We start from the raw sequence: 20,643 nt of genomic DNA, 5'->3' as shown, positions 1-20,643 counted from the left end.
CAATAGTTTCACCAGAATAGGGGTTTGTTTTAGGACACCTACCTTTCTGGGTATCAGACCCAATCAATGGCAGACATAGAATGCTCCCAGCCACATGGGGGTTTCTATAGGCCATTGCTCCTCGCACCTCTCTGAGGGGGCCAAGTTCTGGCTTGTGGTCCCCGGTAGGCAAGAACTCTATGCCATTGACTGATGCCAGAAAGTTATACATATCCATTCAGCCTTGATAGCTCCGGGGAGCCTCCGGGTTTCACCCAGAAAATGGCATTTCATTACATTCAACGCTGTTTTTTTTTATTCCTGTTACTGTACTTGGACCTATTCTGACTTTTCATGTTCTTTCACTTTGTCTCATTTGGCTGAACTTGTCAAGGGCAGTCGTCTTTCCTGTCATTAGCAGCTGCTTGTATAATACAGTATTTAAATCAGCATGTGAAATTATTTCTGACATATTTTGGATGCTTATTCAAGATTGAATACAGTGCTGTATTTACAATGTTTTAGAAAAGATTCTACAATTGGAAAGATATTAGAGGAAAGAAGTCAACAAAGATGTATATGCAGTAAATTGGAACATGATTTCTAACCATTTAATAATCAAACTGTATCCTCTTCTTTCAATTTCTGGCCTGAGAAAGTTGAGATACATTTCATACTCTGATGCATTTGAATTTTGTCAAAACATCTCATCTCTCCTTTCTCTTCTTTATATGACTCGGATCTCTTAAATCCAGCCCCTCTTTTATACCATATCAACATACCTTGTTGAGTTAAATTTTGTATCTTCACATATGGACTCTAAACCACTTGTGAATATTGTGCATGAGCATCTCTTCCTATGTACAAATGTGCATTACTGTTTGTTGACATAGTGTATTTAATATTCTTGTAGTCTTTATCCTTTTAAGTTATGTTCAATTTTATAAAAGATTCTGTATGAGACTGGAATTAATAACTTATTATAAAACAGCTGATCAAGGCACTACAAAATCAGCGGCGTGTAGAAACACAGTGGGTGTTGCTGGTGGAGAAAATTATGGCATTAGAAGACACACACCGCAATGCAATCTCCCATGATACCTCCTTCAAGCACTCCACACCACCTCGTAGACATTACATCATATCATACGTATATACACCAACAATGGGTAATATTTTACAACTTTAGTATATATATGTATATGTATATGTCTAATAATAGATATTGCTTTGTTCTCTGAATTCTGTGTAAGGCTTTTTCCTGTGTAGCAAATGCTGTATTTATGGGCCATGCCATATATAGTTTTGACTTAAGAATTTGTGCTTACCTATTAGTACATACCTGACATTGACTATAGGGAGTGAGATCTAGGTCTTTATCTCCTGCCTAATAGCTTTGTAATACTTGCTGAGTTATAATTTATTTTTCCTGATGTTTTAATTCTTTGTTAAATTTGGCCTTAAAGATGTGGATGGAAGTGGCTTCCACTTGTTGATCACCCATACATGATACAAGTACATACTGTACTGTATTTCCTAACATTTCTTCGACTCTCTTGCATTCCCAGCATCCACTTGTGTCCTCATGTTCAACTTCCTCTCAACTCAGAGGCTGTCCATTTATATCATGACTATTCCTCTCAATATCTAATATATTGTGATGTATATTTTGTTTATTTTCTCCTAGAGGGTTGTGAGATTTTGTTTTCCTAACCTATCCTCATAGCTTAACTTTTTTTTCCAGCATTAATCTTGTTTCATACCTGTGCACTTTCTCAAATTTGGTTTTGTGCTTCACAACATGCTGATTCCAGATGGGTGCTGCATATTTCAGTCTACTGTGTAGATTGGCTTAACAAGAAATAAAAATCCTTATTTAGGATTTTAAAGGCCATTCTAATGTTTGCCAGCTCCCCAAATGCTGCTGATGTTACCATATTTATGTGTGCCTCTGGTGTTAGAATTATATCCACTCCTAAATCTATGTATCTTTCTGATTCCTTTAGATTCTCTTATGATGTAAACTCATCATGGCCTCCTTGTTTATCCATGATGTTACATAGTGTGAATGACATAAGAAATGGCCATGATTTCATTTAGTTATAGCAATCCTTAGTATAATATGTGGGACTCTTCAAAATTAAGAAGACTTCTAAAATGATTTTTCTTACTTCACTGAGGAATAATTTGTTTTTGTTTTGTTATATTTTCAAGAATGGCTTTGGCGGTGCCGTGTGAGAGGCTACCTCCTACGTGCCCTTGCTGTGTGCTTTGCACTAGTGTCAGTGGTGGTGGTGTGGTCGGAGTTGACGTTCTTCAGCACCAACCCAACCATCTCTCTATTTGCAGTGTTTGTCAACCTTGCCAAGACTAATTATGATTACTTTACAATTGAGGTAAGTGATTTAATTTTATAACATGCTCAAGAAAATACAGTGGTACCTCGCATAACGATTGCCCCAAAAGACGAATATTTTGGGTAACGAACGGCCCGATCGGCGTCAAATCGTCCCTTATGACGAACGCTGGTTTGAGTAACGTCAACACCACATGGTGGGGTCGCGCTGCTTCTTGCACATTCTTAGACGCCTCCGACGATGCACATAAATTATGTTGTTCTTGTTTAAAGATGCTAATGATGCTGGGATATAAAAGGGTGACTACTGAGATGTTGCAAAGCATTGACGTTTTTGTAGGAAAAAAGAAATGAAATGTCTGATATACAACAAATGTCAAAAAGGTTCGTTCGGTGTTCGGCAGGTAGGCTGCTCCATTATAACAATCTTTCTTTGTTTCAAATGTGTTCCATTTGTTTTTTTATGTCATTTGCGTCTCAATAATGGAGAAGCCTACCTTACATACACTGAATAAACCATTATGACATTTTCCTTTCTTCAAATGTGTTCAATATTTATTTTTCATTTGCCTTATAGCAAAAGGTTCGTTCGGTTGTCGGCAGGTAGGCTGCTCCATGTTTCTTACATACAAAAAACGTAAATAATAAAAAGAATGAAGAATTTTGAAAACCAGTACAAATGTCAAAAAGGTTCGTTCGGTGGTCTACAGGTTGGCTGCTCCATGTTTCTTAAAAAAAAAAAAAAGAAACGAAAAATAAAAGAACTGTTGAAACAATTTGAAAAATGGACAAATGTCATAAAGGTTCGTTCAGTGTTTGTCGGGTAGGCTGCTCCATTATTGAGACGTAAGTGACAAATACAAAACAAATGGAACACATTTGAAACAAAGAAAGATTGTCATAATGGAGCAGCCTACCCAACAAAAACTGAACGAACCTTTTGCCATAACGAATATGAAAGACAAGGGCTGCTGGCTGGGTTAGTACTGCGTGAGCAACCATTTGTGGCACACGTGCCTCTGGCTCTCAAACACCTGTCCCACACGGTGTTGAAAGACTGTGCTCAGTCGGTGCAATTCAGACCCTTTTGTTTGAAGAACATAAGGGTCATAACATTGGTGAAGCTAGGCGCAATAAGGGCTTAACACAACGGTCGGATGCCAGTGATACAGCACCTATGAGGATGATACAGCAAGCGTATCCAGGTGTAGCTCTGAGCCCCACCCTTGCCATCTCTAATGTATATAGATGATACGTAGATGAATCGTTTTCTGCGTTCAGTGATGATGCATCTGATACAAGTAGCATAGATTAACAGTGTTAGCGGCTTCCATGGTGGTGGTGTTCATTGATATTTTCAAGAATACCTAAATCTTTTCCTGACTGATGGACACTCTTTGAGGCTAGCTGAATCTCTTCCTGACTGATGGACACTCTTTGAGGCTAGCTGAATCTCTTCCTGTGTGGGACCTTACAAAGCGATCTTTTCAAGACTACCTTACAAATTGAGCTTTTCCTATAATCGTTTCAATACTACTTTATGCTTTACAAGCTTGGCTACATACCACCTACAAGTACTAAAGCCAAGGGTGCACGCAAGTGCGTTATTTGCAAGCACACATAACGATGAAACAGGAAGCAAAAATCTATCTGTAGCTGGTGCAAGGAGAGCAAAGTCGCGCTGTGTACCATGGACTACTTCGTTGACTATTATGCACCTCCAAAGTACTGAGTGTGTAATACAGTGTGTTACTGTGTAAATAGTATGTGAAACTGTACATATTGTAATATTAGTGAATTTTTACCACGTAATATTGTGACAATAAACATTTATTGTGGACACATTACTGACACATGTATCACAGTTTCATGGAAAATTATGAACATTCTACTGTATACATATTGTAAAGGTCACAAATATGCATCATATACGATAAATGAAACAAATAAAACCGCATTGGAAATGCATAGAAAAAATATTTGAAAATATATTTGTGGCAACACGCGGTGCTTGAATGGCCTGCGCGACCGTGTCTGGGAGCTTCACACACGGGCGACCAGGCCCTGATGACGTCACAGCGCACCTTGTCCACGCCCTCACAGCTAAAGTAAGTGGAATTTGGTAATTATTTTTACATAGACATGTTCAGGGACGGTAATTTATCATTTTACAAAGAAAAATTTTATTTTGGGGAACATTTGATGTCATGCACTCTGGGGAAATTTCACAATAAACACAGTGCATCACACTGGTTACATGGGGGGACACTCGTTTTGTATGACGTCCGTTTCACATGACGAACATGGAACGGATTAAATTCGTTATGCGAGGTACCACTGTATTTGGTAGTGAGGAACATGAAGAATTTATAGAAATATAGAGAAGCACCAAGATGCAAGTAGATTTTTATTGTATACTAACTGTATACCCAGCCATGTGTTGCTGTGGCTCAGCAATGCATGTGCATTGCTGAGAGGGGACGAGGGGACCCCCGTCCCCTCGTCCTCTCCACCATTACCTCCTTTCCCCATCCTCTCGTCCTCCCCAGCATCTCCCACTTGACTGTTCCCTTATCCTCCCCACCATTCTCCACTTCCTCGTCCCCTCATCCCCAACATTCTCCCACTCTCTGTCCCCTCGTTCTCCCTGTCATTACCCCCCACCCTGTCCCCTCATCCTCTCCACCATCCCCTACTCTCGTCCCCTCGTCCTCCCCCACCTTTCTCCACTCCCATCCCCTCGTCCTCCCCCACCTTTCCCCACTCCCATCCCCTCGTCTTCCCCACCATTCCCCACTCCTTCGTCCAGTGAGTTCCCAAATGATCTGATGTTCCCATCAGAAAAATGGGAACATCCAATGATCTGATGTTCCCATCACTGAAAAATAAGTAGAACTGTTAAAAAAATGAAATGAAAAAATAAATAAACTAACGAAATGAACAGCATAGTAAACAACACAGCTCAATTCCAATGCAATGTCACTCAAAATAATTTAATCAAATTTAAAATAAATCGAAATCTATGAAAATTAAATTTATCAATGCAATTGGAAACATTGAAATGGAATCGTAACATATTTAGTACAGTGTGTGTTGCTATTAACATGTAACAGATGGCACTGTTTTTAAAAAAAAAATCATGTTTTTACCTGTCACAGGTGTGGCATCTATATAGTAGGTACAGTATATAAAAACACGCGCGTGTTCGAATGGAACGTTTTGTCAAAATTTCAAAGCAATTGGTGAAGAAGTTTCGAAGATTACAGCGTGTGTTGCTCTTACGTCCAACAGATGGCGCTGTTTAAAAAAAAAAAACATTTTTTTCCTGTCACAGGTGAGGCATGTATATACAGTGGGGCCTCGACTTATGATGGTAATCCATTCCCAGAGACGGATCGTAAGTCGAAGCGATTTTTCCCATAAGAAATAAAGGGAATTGAATTAATCCGTTCCTCACCCTCCAAAATATTAACCTACAAATACATTTTATACTGAATACAATTTTTTTTCTAACTACAATACTGTACATATGGTTATCTTACCTTTATGGAGGACGCTTGATGGCATATGGAACATGGTGATGAGGGGGAAGGAGGAGAGGTGTTACTGTTTGGAAGGGGAGTCCCCTTCCATTATCACATCAGGCAGTGATGTTTTCTCTGGGGTACTCTCTCTCCTACGTTTTGCCTGCATATCACCACTAGGTTGTGGTTCAGTGCTTGTTTGTCTCACTAAAAATTTGTCAAGTCGCTTGTTTTTGCCTTCGTTTTAACATTTGTCTGTAGTGATGCATCAGTATCATTGAATAGGTTAAGGCAAAGGCTTACTGCAGCTTGATTTGGGGTGAGTCGTTTCAGCAAACGTTTGTAGTTCTTCCCATGCTGCACACATTTTCTTAATTGTTGAGGAAGGGACATTCGGTACTGGCACATCCTCCCCTGAAGAAATTTCCTCAGCTGCCTCTTCTTGCTGCTCCTTTTGAAGGGCTTGGAGTTCTTCGGTGATCAGTTCTTCATTGTTTTCTTCCACCAACTCCTCCACATCAGCATCATCCATCTCCAAACCCTATTGCCAACCCAGAGAAACAATTTCCTCAACAAGAGGCACTTCAGGTTCAGGCTCAAACCCCTCAAAGTCTCGTTCTGCAACACATTCAGGCCACAATTTTCTCCAGCTAGAGATCATGGTTCTTACAGTCACTTCTTGCCAGACTTTGTCTACAAGTTTTAAAGCACCACAAATGTTAAAATGTTTTTTCCAGAACTCTTTGAAGGCGAGTTGTGTGGCATCTGACACTTTGACACATCTCCGGAAAAGTGCCCTTTCATAAAGTTTCTTAAAATTGGCAATGATTTTCTGGTCTATAGGCTGAAGTAGAGGAGTGGTGTTGGGAGGAAGGAACTTTATTGTAACAAAGCTAAATTCCTCCATCAATGAATCCTCCAAGCCTGGAGGATGGGCAGGAGCATTGTCGAGGAGAAGCAGGGCCTTGAGTGGCAAACTGTTCTGCAAATATTTTTTGATGGCAAGACACACCACCTCATTCACCCACTCCGTAAACAATTGCCTAGTCACCCATGCCTTAGCATTAGCCTTCTACATCACACACATTTTGTGTTTCTGCACATTATATTTTTTAAAAACCCTTGGATTTTTGGAATGATACACAAGCAAGGGTTAATTTTCAAATCGCCACTCGCATTACCACACAACACAAGAGTAGACCGATCTTTCGTAGGCTTGTGTCCAGGCAATGACTTCTCCTCCTTGGTAATGTATGTTTTGCTCGGCAATCTTTTCCAGAATAGCCCTGTCTCGTCACAATTAAACACTTGTTGCGGTAGGTATGTCTCATTCTGACAAAATCTTTAAATTTGCCAATGAATCTTTCAGCTGCTGGTTTGTCTGAGCTAGCAGCCTCCCCATGCCTCACAACACTATGATTGCCACTTCTTTTTCTAAATTACTCAAACCATCCCCTGCTCGCCTTAAACTCTTTCGCTTCTTGCATCACTCGTTCCAGGGGTTTTCTTTATAAGATCTTCATGCAATTTTCTTGCCTTTTCACAAATGATGGCCTCTGAAACGCTATCACCTGCTAACTCCTTGCTGTGTATCCAAATTAATAACTGTTCAACATCCTCAAGTGTTTGTGTTCAATGTTTCGTGATTATTGATACGCCTTTTGCCACTTTAACACTCATAATGTCCTTTTTCTTAGCCAGTATGGTGGATATCATTGACTGAGATTTGCCTAGCTAGTTCAACAACCCGCCCACCATCTTCATATTTACGAATGATCTCTTGTTTTTGCTCTATGGTCATCCATACATGGGTTTTCATATATTGAACCTTACCACTGACTTTCTTGGGACCCCATGGCATGATATATAATAATTACTTTTATGTTCAAAAAGCAAAAAATCACCACAAAAACAGAATTTCTTATAGGTGTGATCGTCACTAAGTGGGCAGCTGTAGTAAACTGAGGCAGGTCGGCTCGCATGACCAGGAACCACACGCTTGGTCAACCTAAACGTGTACCAACAAATATCTTTAGTCGACGACACCATCGTATTTCGAGTTGCATTTTTCTATCAAATTTACATCGTAACTCGAAATTATCTTAAGTTGGGGCAATCGTAAGTCGAGGTACCACTGTAGTAGATATATAAAAACACGCGTCTATTCGAATGCAATGTGTGAAAATTTCAACGCAGTCGGTAAAGAGGTTTCGAAGATTTCCTTCACATGAAAAACACAGTTTTTCAAAAAAAGCATATTTTTTCTCATCACAGACGTAACATCTAGTACGTATATAAAAACCCGCTCGGATGCGAATTGAACGTTGTCAAAATTTCAAAGCAATCGGTGAAAAACGTTTAGAGATGAGCAATTTTGAACAAACGAACATTTACATTTTTATTTATATAGATGATATTACACATGTATTGGCCTAATAAAATCTGATACATAGAGCTAGTGCTATAAAGTGTCAAAACAGGAAAAGTCAGCAAGGTAAAAGTGAGACATGACTTATGCAATTGCTGCAATCCATCCTCCGATTTTTTTTTTTTTTTTTTTTTTTTTTTTTTTTTTTTTTTTTTTTTTTTTTTTTTTTTTTTTTTTTTTTTTTTTTTTTTTTTTTTTTTTTGAGATATATACAAGAGTTGTTACATTCTTGTACAGCCACTAGTACGCGTAGCGTTTCGGGCAAGTCCTTAATCCTATGGTCCCTGGAATACGATCCCCTGCCGCGAAGAATCGTTTTTTCATCCAAGTACACATTTTACTGTTGGGTTAAACAGAGGCTACAGTTAAGGATTTGCGCCCAGTAAATCCTCCCCGGCCAGGATGCGAACCCATGACATAGCGCTCGCGGAACGCCAGGCGAGTGTCTTACCACTACACCACGGAGACTGCTATCAATTCACGGAGAATTGACAGTACGATTTAATACTAAGTGTAATAAGTACACTTTCTTACTGTAATAAGCAGTGCATAATTGCACTTATGGGGCTGTTACATTGACCCAACTCCCTCCCCCGCTTTAATTCTTCTCGTTTTCTGTTAAGTCACTCAGAATTTTAGGATGACGTTTTCAATTTCGATTTGCAATACACAAGTTTTAAATATCAGGAATTTCTTTTTCAGGTTAATTAAACAATATAGACTTTATACAAAATTTTAAAATATCCTGAGTTACTTTACAATTTATTGATATATTTTAGTTTTGTTTTATTAGTTTTATAAAACTGTAATATCAATATAGCTATAGGTTATGTACTAATTGTAATTAAGAAGCAATACAATTATTATCTTCAAAAACTAAGATGGTTAGGTGAGGGTGTGGTTTTCTATTCAGTTTTTCAGGTAAACTCAAATATTCACAATATATTTGACAGTACGATTTAATACTAAGTGAAAATAAGTACAATTCCTAACTGCTATGAATAGTACATAATTGCACTTATTTGTCTTCTTACATTTACCACCCCATTTTTGGAGGACGGGCTGAATTATATTATGTATTGTCTGTAACAATAAAATATTGTGTGTATAATTTATCATTCCTGGGGCTTTTACAAACTTTACATACCATCATTTGTCTTCGGTAAGATACCATGTACAGTACTGTACAATTTTAAGGAGATCAAATGTTTACTTCTTTTTCAGGTGATATCCTCCTTGTCAATGGCATACATAGCCCTGTGTGCCTATTCAACACTGTTCAAGATTCGTGTGCTAAACCTGTACTACTTGGCACCTCACCATCAAACAGATGAATATTCTCTCATATTTTCTGGTATGATGCTGTGCCGCCTCACTCCACCAATGTGCCTCAATTTCCTCTCCCTCATACACATGGACTCGCATGTCATCAAAGTGCGCACTGAGGAGACACATTATACACAGGTATGTGAAGCGGAGTATTATAAACTAAAGCAAAGGTATATTTAAATTGTGGGGGTGTAAATGTACGTTGATGGATTGGTGAATCTGTCACGACTTGATAAAGGGGTCGAGGACTGACTGAAACATTGTCACTTTCATCTCACATCATGTGTGGGTTGGGTTATTAGATTTGTTAATATATGAGATAATATAGTTGAGTATGAAATGTAGTAAACTGCCTAGGTCCATTATTATTACCCCTGTTTCCCATTTTCATGGGGTGGGGAAGCATTAGTCCATAAAAGACTGAAGTATTATAAGAAGGTTGAAAATATTAAGAATGACATGATGACCAAACCCCACACCAGAAGATGAGACGACGACGTTTTGATCTGTCTTGGACCATTATCAAGTTGATTGTGATAATTATCATAATCGAGTTGATAATGGTCCAGGATGGACCGAAACGTCGTCGTCTCCTTATCTTCTGGTGTGGGGTTTGGTCATCATATCTTTAGCCATGTTATTATGACTCATTATCTGCATTAACCCTTAACCACTGTGCTGCGCCAACCGAGAAATCTCATTCTGAGAGTTGTACTTTTTTTTTAATTGGGCTGTATTTTCATGCTTTTTATTGTTTTTGTCACTTTTTGTGTTTTGAAATGAAAATAGTTGAGTTTGGAAACAGTTTGACATTAAGTTTACTTGAACATTTCTAAAAACAACAAAAATATGTCCTTAACAATTGCACTATGAAGTTTTTGCCAAAAACACGTGCGCAGTGCAGGGGTTAAGCTGCTAACGGGTCCTGAGGAGATTTACACCCCTGCGCAAGAAAAAAAAAATGATAAAAAATTATTTCGTCTTCTAAAAATGTTAATTTGTGTTCCCTGAGCACGGGAAAAATAAAAAAAAATCGTAGGTGACATATTTTGGTTGCAATAGGCCAAGGAAGTATGGCAAAATGTGGTCGTTGACAGAGCGGTCATCAGAGCTGGTCAGTGTCACCCAAGCTGACAGGTGGCAGTTGCCACAAAGATATTATTACCTAATTATTTCAATGTTTCTGATTGATTTTTTCTGAGTTTTTTTGCAGTAATATTATTCAATAGTGTGTATTGTGATATATTTATATAATAAAAAGGGTGAATCATCGCTATACTCAAAAGTATGGTGTGCATATTAGTGATTCAATTATTATGTTCATAAAACAATAAACAAATAGTTTTGCTGTTATTACACTCTATACACAGGTTATATATAAATATCTGCATGTTTTGTTCACCATAACGAACCACCAAGTTAGTATTGAGTCGAAAAGCAACGAGGAGTGACCGCCACACACCAGCCAGTCACTCGGTGCCGCTCCCTCAACAACGTCTCACTCGCCCACTTTCTCCTCCCACTATCCTATTTTTCTGTGGGGAGCCCCTACGGCTCCCTGGAACCTATCGGGCTAATGTATGTTATGTTAGACCGGGACATTAGCTATGGAGTTCAGACCTACCAGGGACCAGCGCCAGAACCTGGCCCCTTCAGAGAGGTTTCAGGGAGCAGTGACCCTGGAAACCCCCATTATGGTTGGGGGTTTTCCTTATCTGCCATCGACCGGGGTTAGGCACCCTGAAAGGTAGACATAACAAAAGAAACCCCACATGGTAAAAAGCTACAACAAAAAACTAAACAGAGAGGTAAAAACTCCCTACAATCCCAAGGATACAATCAATCAATCAATTTACTGCTGTGCCGGTTGTCCGCCTAGCCCTCCCCTTCCCAGGAGGGGGAGGGGGGAGCCCGGACCTCACCGCGCCGGCTGCCTTCAGTTCGTAAGCTAGTGTCAACCGGGATAGACGCTTCTCTGGCCTCAAATTCCTGGGTGGTGTTTGCCTCATGTGGCGTTCTCTGCTGTCTTTGTGTGGTGTGCGGTGGCCAGGAGTACCTCATCAGTGCCGGGGCTGCATGCGCTTAGGGGCTTCCTTCCCTAGGCGCCCTGTGAGTACTGCCCCTGCGTGTCAGGGTTATCTTCCTTGGGGCGTTGGGGAACCGCTCCTGTAGGGGTCCTTGCTGCTCGGCATTTGCCTCGCCCTTGGGGCCAGCTGGGGCTTGGGGCCCTTGTTTGGCCTTGGGTAGGGAGTGGTATTGTGCTGGTTAGGGCGTCAAGGTGTTGCACGGCCTGCCACCTAAGCGGCGCCCAGTTCCTGTTGCCTCTGGGGACGGTGTACTTTTGCGGGGTTTTTCTTTTGTTTTGTATTTGTTTGCCTGGTGGAGGTTCTGCCTCGTGGATCTATAGTTCCCCTGATATTGTTTTGGTGGCCCTCTGCTAGACCCCCGTGCTTGTACACGTTCCAGGGGTTTTCAGTGTTATCATCTACCCTTGTTTGTTTGGGTTTCTTAACCGGTTTCTTCACCTTGCCCGGGCTTCCCGTAGTTGTTACCCTACAGGCCCTGGAAACCCCTGTCGGGGTTCGGTAGACCCATGGATGCGTCTCCCGAGTTCCAGCCTGCCTTGTGCGGGTTTGAAGGTTGCAGTGTGCCCATGTCTCAAGGTGACAGTCACCTGTTTTGCCTCCGTCATGCTGCCTGTTGGCTCAACGACACCTTTGACCCGGAGTCTTGCGAGTCATGTTCTCTGCTTGTGCTCCAGTTTTACTCTGAGGATGTTCCTGTTAGGGTACAGGCAGCATCAGCGTTGCATGTTAGGTTTAGGTTATTGCAATGCAGTAGGTTGGTTTCCCACCCGGATGCCCCGAGGCTGCCCCGTTTTGGTTTTAGGGACCTTGACCTGGGGAGCGTTAGTCGCTTCGGCTTTGGCTCCTGCCGCGCCCCCTGGTCCTTCCCCTGTGGTTCTTCCTGCACCTTTCCCCGTGTCCGGCTCCAAAACGTCTGAGGGTTTCGGCCTCGGCACATGGTTTAGTTGGTGGAGAGACTCGGGCTGCCTCGGGGGGCTGCCCCATCCGGGTCGGGGATGGAGGTATTTGAGCCAGTTCCTCCTGCTTCTGGGTCCCACCAGCAGATCCCCTTCTTGTTTGCCTTTTCCTTGGACTCTGCCTTTTCTTCAGGGGTAGAGGGTTTGGAGAACGGCTCCGCCCCGGGTCCCGACGTCGGGGATCCTAGGGCTGGGGAGGAGTCAACCTGGGGGCCTTGGGCCCCCTTTGACCCAGCTTGGGTGCTTTTGCCTTCCTCACAGGGCTTATTGTTGCAGGGGGAGGGTTTTTCTTACCCCCCCCTTCCCTGTACGAGTATGATTTGGGTTCGGCTCCTCCCTGGTTTCAGTTCCGGGCACCTTTGGGTACCTCGGATTTGTCTTTCCAGAGGTTTTCTACTTCCCCTATCTCTGCGAAGGTGTCTCGGGAAGCCCTTGTTGCTTACCTGTTGCGAGACCCGGGTTATGCTTCTGCAATGGATCCGTCCTCGTTTGAGTTCGGTTCTTCTTCCCGTTTTTGGGTGTGTTTGGAGGTTCCGGAGTCTTCCTGGCTGCCCTTTCTTTTCGTTGGGGACGTGGCATGGGTTCTGTTGGACCCGCACACTTGATTGGCGGGAAACTTCTACTTTTATGCAGGTTTACCTGGGGGCGAGTTTGAGCACCTTAATGCGTTTTTGTTCGCTCCTGTGCTTTCTCGGGATGTTGGCCTTTTCCAGCTTCACGTGCAGGTTCCTCAGCTTTCAGCTTCATTGGTTGTGGAGGAGTTGCACGCCCATGGGCATTTGGCTTCAGTCTTGCGTTTCTTTTCCCTTCTCGAGCTGTCTTCTGCTTGGCTTGAGGAGGATGTGAGAGCGTTGAGTGAAGGGCCTTCATCTGGGGCGCTGACTTCGGCAGCTAGGGCGTTGGCTGCACCGTTGAAGTTCTTTGCGCCCATCCTGAAGGAAGCGGTGTCTCTGTTTTTTGCTTCTCGCCTCGCGTGCCGTCAGGCTGTGCTCGCCCTCTCTTTGGACTCCACTTGGGCCCTGGCTCTTAAGTTTTCGTCTCCGTTTTGTCCATTGCTGTTTGCAGAGACTGCGGTCTCTCAGTTTCTGCACGCGGCTTCGTTTAGTTGTCATCCTATGGCGGACTTGTTGATTTTCCGAAGCGGTCGTTCTCGGCAGTTTCGCTGGGGTCGTGCCAGGGTTCCAGGTTCTGTTGGTCGAGGTGGGCCATTGGTGCCAGTTTCTGAGCCGTTGTTTCCTTTGGGGCCAGCGTCGTCTGGTCGGCGCAGTGATCGCTCTGTTCGACGTTTGGGTTCTTGTAAGGGGCGTCGGCCCTTTCGCGGTTCGCCCCGTTGATGGGGTGATGGGGGGGGAGGCTCACTCTGTTTGCCCACGCTTGGTCCCACGATTTGTGGGCCTTTTCGGTTGTATCATCCGGCCTGCAGTGGCGTTGGGCGACTCATCCTCCTCTGGGGGGTTTGGGGCTAACAGGGCAGGTTTCTTCTCCTGCGCTTCGTCAAGTCATCTTGGAGTGGGTGCGCTTGGGCGTGGTCGAAACGACTACGTCCCTCAGGTAGGTTTCCCGTCTGTTTCCAGTGCTGAAACGGGACTGGGCGGATCTGAGGTTCATTCTGGACTTGTCCCGTCTGAACCCCTGGATTCTTTGCCCCTCCTTTCGGATGACTACTCTGTCTCAAGTACGGCTTCTGTTGGAGCCAGGTGCCTGGATGGTGTCCCTGGACCTCAAGGACGCCTATTGGCACGTTCCTATTCATCCGGGGTTTAGGGACTGGTTAGGTTTCGTGGTGGGGCGTCACGCTTACTGTTTTCAATGCCTACCTTTTGGCTTGAATCTGGCACCTCGCGTTTTCACACTTCTGACCCGGGTTGTGGTGACCTGTCTGCGTCTTCTAGGGATTCGGGTTTTGGCCTACCTCGACGACTGGTTGGTGTGAGCTCCCAGTCGGTCAGCTTGTCTGGTCGCCAGGGATATGGTTCTTTCCCAGCTCGTCAGATTCGGGTTCCTGGTGAACTGGAGGAAGTCCCATCTGCTTCCGTCCTAGGTTCGGACCTGGCTGGGTCTTGTTTGGGATTCTCGGACCGCTTCCTTGTCTCTTCCTCCAGAGGCGTTGCTGCGGCTGCGGGACCGCCGTTGGCTGTTTCTGATGGGGTCCCGGGTCACTCCGTGGTTGCTCGAGCGGTTGTACGAGAGTCTGAACTTAACAATGCTGTTCGCTCATGCTGTGTGAGCCAGCCTTGGTTGCTCCCACAGTACTGTGGCTCTCACACCGGAGAATATTGCCCATGATTTTTTTTAAACATGGCGTCTGTTTACATGAGTCCTGAGGAAGCTAATGTGAACCCCATGTAGCCACGGGCCATTTGAATCGTGCCTGGCACCCTATGGCGTATATATACGCCATGCGCACAGTGGGACATAAATTCAATGGCAAATTATGTATCTTTGTGTATTCATTCCAGCAAAAGATTTATTCTATATACCACAAGCCAATAAATACTTGCTTGCAGTACAGTATTGTAAAACTTCCTAGGGTATCGTTTGCTGTAGAAACTACTGATAACTTGATGCAAGGAGATACAGTACTGTGTGTGTAGGAATTTTGGTAATTACCTAAGTGTAATGATTATGATAATGATTATGGTGTTACAATTGTTGTGCAATCTGCCACCAAGGGGTTTCATTGCCCAGTAATATTAAGGACATTTCTTGCATTGTTATACACAAGTCATAAAAGCACCAAACTAATGTGAGACAGTGTTCAAATTTTACATAAACATCTTAACCCTTAAATAGCTCAGCTAATGAAAGGTCCTATACTGTGGTGCACATCACAAAATAAGGAAACTCATTTTGTGCAGTAAATAATCGCAGATGGCGATTAAACCCTTTCAAGGATTAAGTGATAAGAAAAAACTATTACGTCTTCCCAAATCCACTAGGAATCCCTTACAGGAATACCTTGTTAGCTTGAAACTTCAAAGTGTTTTATTATGTTCATGTTTGTGATAATATTTGTTTTTAACTACTTTGGATTTTTCCATAGATAATGGGCCATATGGATGTTATAAAGATCATCAGTGATGGATTCAACATTTATTTTCCCATGATGATCGTGGCACTTTGTCTGGCTACCTACTACAGCTTAGGATCCAGACTACTGTCTGCTCTAGGCTTCCAGCAATTCATGTGTGATGACGATCTTACAACAGATCTCATTGAAGAAGGCAAAACGCTAATTAGTAGAGGTATGAAAATTAATTATTTTAGCCAGGCTAATCTACTTTTCATGTTACTAAGATTTAAAGATAATTTTATATTTAAAATATCTAATTGAAGAATAATGGTACTCTGTATACATGAATAATGGTACTCTGTATACATGAAGAATAATGGTACTCTGTATACATGAAGAATAATAGTACTCTGTATACATGAAGAATAATGGTACTCTGTATACATGAAGAATAATGGTATTCTGTATACAAATACTGTACATAGGTTCTGTATTAAAAGATTTTCTTTATAGAATCTCGTCGTCGCCAGAGAATGGAAGATAATGCTGCCCGTCGAAAAGATTTTGCAGAGAGATTTGGGGGTGGAGAATCTTCTGCCAGTATGTACAGGTAAGATGGTGACCCCTTAGAGAATTTGCACCTGGTTGGGTGATATTATTTAGTGTTCTTCCTTGGAACTTATAAAGAGAACATAAGGATGCCTGAAATGTTGTCTATCAAGGTCTATCTCACAAAGGAATATTTATAGGGTGAGTGGGAAGGGGAACTATCAGGAAAAAGCACCAAGCCATTACAACTATTTAGCACTTGGAAGAAATCAGGATAAGGATTTGGGGTGGGACGAGGAGGGAAGGAATAGTGCCCAACCATTTTAATGGTTGTGAATTGAACGCTGACCTGCATGAAGCGAGATCATCGCTCTATTGTTCAGCCCAAGTACTTAGCCCCCATCCTATCCAAAATTCCTTTAACCCTTAAGCTGCTAAGGGGTCCTGAGGAGATTTACACCCGTGCGCAAGAAAAAAAATTCTAAAAAATGATTTTGTCGTCAAAAAATATTAATTTGTGTTCCCTGAGCACGGGAAAATAAAAAAAAATCGTTGGTGACATATTTTAGGCACAATAGGCTGAGGAAGTCTGGCAAAATGTGGGCGTTGACAGAGCGGTCGTCCGAGTCACCTGAGCTGACAGGTGGGAGTTGCCACAAAGATGATATTACTTAATTATTTCAATATCTGATTGATTTTTCTTAGTTTTTTGCAGTAATATTATTCAATAGTGTGTAGTGTGATAGATTTATATAATAAAATGTGTGAATCATCGCTATACTCAAACATATGGTGTTCATATTAGCGATTCAATTATTACGTTCATAAAGCAGTAAACAAATAGTTTTGCAGTTATTACACTATATATACACATTATATATAAGTATCTACATGTTTTGTTCACCACAACTGTACAATTAAGCTGATATAGTTAGTTCAGGCACTAAGAGACATCGTTACACACACAGCTGGCGGCTGCCTCCCTCACTCATTTAAGGTCAGGCACACTAAAATTTCTCTTCCAACAATACTCTTTGTGGTGTTATTACACTATACACACATTATATATAAGTATCTACATGTTGTATGCACCGAAACTGTACACCTAAGCTTGTAGGGTGCCCAAAGAGCATAGTGGCCACCCTCTACACAGCTAGACAAGTCATGCAAACGACGCCACCTCCGTCAACCAAATGGCTTCTCCCAACATAATCCTTTTGCAGTTATCACACTAATACACACATTATATATAAGTATCTACATTTGTGTTCACCATAGAGAACCACTGAGCTGGTATGGTGAATGCAGACAATAACAGGTGGCCACACAGTCCGTAATCTCCCTCCCTCCCTCAGCATTACTCCTCCCACACAGCGCTAATTATCACAACAATCCTGCTATTATCACACTCCTGGTCATTTTCATCACAGTCAGGGATCATCTGTAATACTGTCATCGCTAAATAATAGCAGTCATATTTATTTTGACATTTTTAGGCGATGCTGTGGTCACAAGCTGAACAGCAATGCTGTTCGCTCATGCTGCGTGCGCCAGCCTTGGTTGCTCCCACAGTACTGTGGCTCACACACCGGAGAATATTGCCCACGATTTTTGTTAAACATGGCGTCTGTTTACAAGAGCCGAGGAAGCTGATGTGAACCCTGTGTAGCAGCAGGCCATTTGAATCGTGCCTGGCATCCTATGGCGTATATATACGCCATGCGCTCGGTGGGACATGTTACTCATGGCGTATGTATATATATATATATACATACATATATACATATATATACACACACACACACCATGTGCAGTTTAAGGGTTAATATGGTGAGAATTGGCAGATATCACCACCCTCCAATTTCTAATTATGGGGAGAGAGGAAAGTATTAAGAAAAGATTATTTTGATTACAGTAATGTCTTTTATGCTTTGTATTGTCATCAGAAAAATAGCTATGCAGCATCACATATATTTCATGTACTAAACATAAAGTACTCAGTTTGAATACTGTAGTTCCAAGTGAAATTCCAAAAATTTCCTCAGGCATTTTCCACTTACTAGTCCTGTGTGTAGTATTCTCATTTAACTTGTGTTATATTCCTGTGCTTACAAAATTTTCTCCCGTGGTCATTATCTCTGACCATCTTCTTAGTCTTCATCCTCCCCTTAGATTCATTTGAAAATGTATTATCCTTTACCACTTGACAATATAAGTAACATGTATATTCGGTTTTAGATCGGCTCGACAACGGGCAGAAGAGTTAGTCCGACCATTGAAACGAGATGATTCTTCTGAATCGGCTCAGCTAGAGCTTCTCGGGGGTTCAGACAGCATCGCCGACTACTCGTCACGAACAACCACCTCCTCTCTTACCATGGATGATGACCTGGAAACTGGTCATGGAGGTGGCAGGATGTCCGGGCTGGCACAATATTCAAGAGCTCGAACTCATAAGCCTGATAAAGGACTGTTTGATGATGTATAAGTACTACAAGATCCCAGAAAAGCCTTATTTAACTTATTTTAAAAATTGATATGATTCTCAACCTAATCATTGTCATATGACATTATATTAATATAATAAACTGTTCTTAAATTTTTTTTAATTTTAACAGGTTTCCAGGTCAATATGTTTGTTTGGATTAAGATTCCTTTTCTTACATTAGCATGTTCCATTTGTAAAATAGTTATATACAAAATATTTATCATATTTTCATTGCACAAATGTTTAGAAAAACTCATAGTACTGTAAATTAAATTGATTTTTTTTCTGTGACCCAAGAAAAGTATCTAAGTAATAATACCCAAAGGTTTGAGAGTAAATTATGAATAACAAGATCTGTAATAATGCTGATATTATCAAGGAGTTCTCAGGTGTTTACCTAGTCAGTTACTCAGTGACGAATTAAGACCCAATTGCCGTGAAACCTCGGTGTTGGTATCCTTGTAATACATGGTATGCTCTATGTCTAGTACAAGAGCTGGGACACTAGAAAAACAGCATATTAGTAATATTGTAACTAGAAATATCTGTACTGTACCTTGAAGTTATCAGTGGATGTAGCTAATTAAATCACAGGTTGTATATCTACAGGTATTTCATATAACAAGAATGCCACATTTTAGACTAGAAGGGTATGAATGCAACTGAATTAACATCTCGTGTAATTTCCCTGAGAATTATGTACATCTTTAGTGTGGCTTCAATTAGACCAGAACCTTAACTTGATGGTGACCTAATTTTAGCCTGCCATTGTTAATAATACAGTGCAAATTGTCTAGCTGCATGACAACCTGCCTCTAGAACTAGTTACTAGGTCATGTGATACTCGTATGATGTTTTGATCTTACCCCATCAGCTTGAGTATATTAATGACAATTTTGGGCATATCATGCACTGTATAACTCATGAGTGATGGAAGCTAACACGAGGAATAATTAAGAATTGTTGTGGTTAAAGATAATGCACTTGGCATGTGTGTGTCTAATACAACATTGGTTGTTTGAATACTAATAAATCTTAAATTGAATATCAAAGTTTTCCTTCTGTTATCAAATACAGTACTGCAATTTAAGACTGAAATATTTCAGCCTTGCTTGGTTAAGTATAAATTTTGATTGAAATTCAGTACACTACTCAATTGTATGTTTCCCTTGGCCTTTTCTGGGGCCAAGAGGCAGACCCAGAGGCTCCCTGGAGCTATCCAGGCTGATATCCATATCAGCTTTCTGGCATCAGTCAACGTGCATGGAGTTTTTGCCTACTGGGGACCACGAACTAAAACCTGGCCCCCTCAGAGAGGCACGAGGAGCAATGGCCTATAGAAACCCCCCATGTGGTTGGGGGCATTCTACGTCTGCCATCGACTGGGTCTGGCACCCAGAAAGGTAGGCGCCCCAAAACAAACCCCTTTTCTGGTGAAAATATTGCTACCAAAAACCGAACGAGTGGACAGAACTTCCCAAATGAAAATTAGCAAACAAGCACGATAGTCATCACTGTCTGCGCAACCCCTCCCCTCTTACCGGGAGGGGTAAGGAGGAGCCCCAGGTGGTGGTGTGTGAGCCAGGAGTATTATTCTTCGGTACTCGGGCTGCATGTGCCTAGAGTTTGCTTCCCTAGCTTCCCTGTAAGTACTACCCTTGGGGCTTGGGGCCACCTTCCACAAGTCGCCTTGGGATCTACCTCTACTGTCTTTTTTACTGCTTGGTACTTGGCTGCCCATGGAGTCAGCTAGGGTTTTGTTTGCCTTTGTCTCTGGGTAGGGGTTAGTTTTTGTCACTGGTAGGGGCACAGGGTACTGCACAGCTAGATGTCACCTATTATAGCGGCCCACTCTGTTCCGCCTGGGTACATTGTCCTCTTGCAGGGTTTTTCTTTTGTTTTTGTTTTCCTGCTTGGTGGGGGGTCTGCCTTTG

General features: G+C 41.9%; 1 protein-coding gene across 1 annotated transcript in view; it reads left to right on the top strand.

Annotated features, from left to right (window-relative positions):
• Positions 1–19,754, top strand: part of LOC123764038 (LMBR1 domain-containing protein 2 homolog) — a 31,042-nt gene extending 11,288 nt beyond the window's left edge. The window contains exons 8-13 of the mRNA XM_045751505.2: positions 971–1,148; positions 2,194–2,375; positions 9,512–9,751; positions 15,703–15,904; positions 16,186–16,282; positions 18,460–19,754. Of these exons, the coding sequence (XP_045607461.1) occupies positions 971–1,148; positions 2,194–2,375; positions 9,512–9,751; positions 15,703–15,904; positions 16,186–16,282; positions 18,460–18,709 (1,149 nt within the window). The 3' untranslated portion in view covers positions 18,710–19,754. The remainder of the gene's footprint in view (positions 1–970; positions 1,149–2,193; positions 2,376–9,511; positions 9,752–15,702; positions 15,905–16,185; positions 16,283–18,459) is intronic.
• Positions 19,755–20,643: the final 889 nt, after the last annotated feature.

Source organism: Procambarus clarkii, chromosome 23 (assembly GCF_040958095.1).
Source record: "Procambarus clarkii isolate CNS0578487 chromosome 23, FALCON_Pclarkii_2.0, whole genome shotgun sequence".
Classification (NCBI taxonomy): Eukaryota; Metazoa; Arthropoda; class Malacostraca; order Decapoda; family Cambaridae; genus Procambarus; species Procambarus clarkii.
This window is presented reverse-complemented; position numbering and strand designations above follow the sequence as displayed.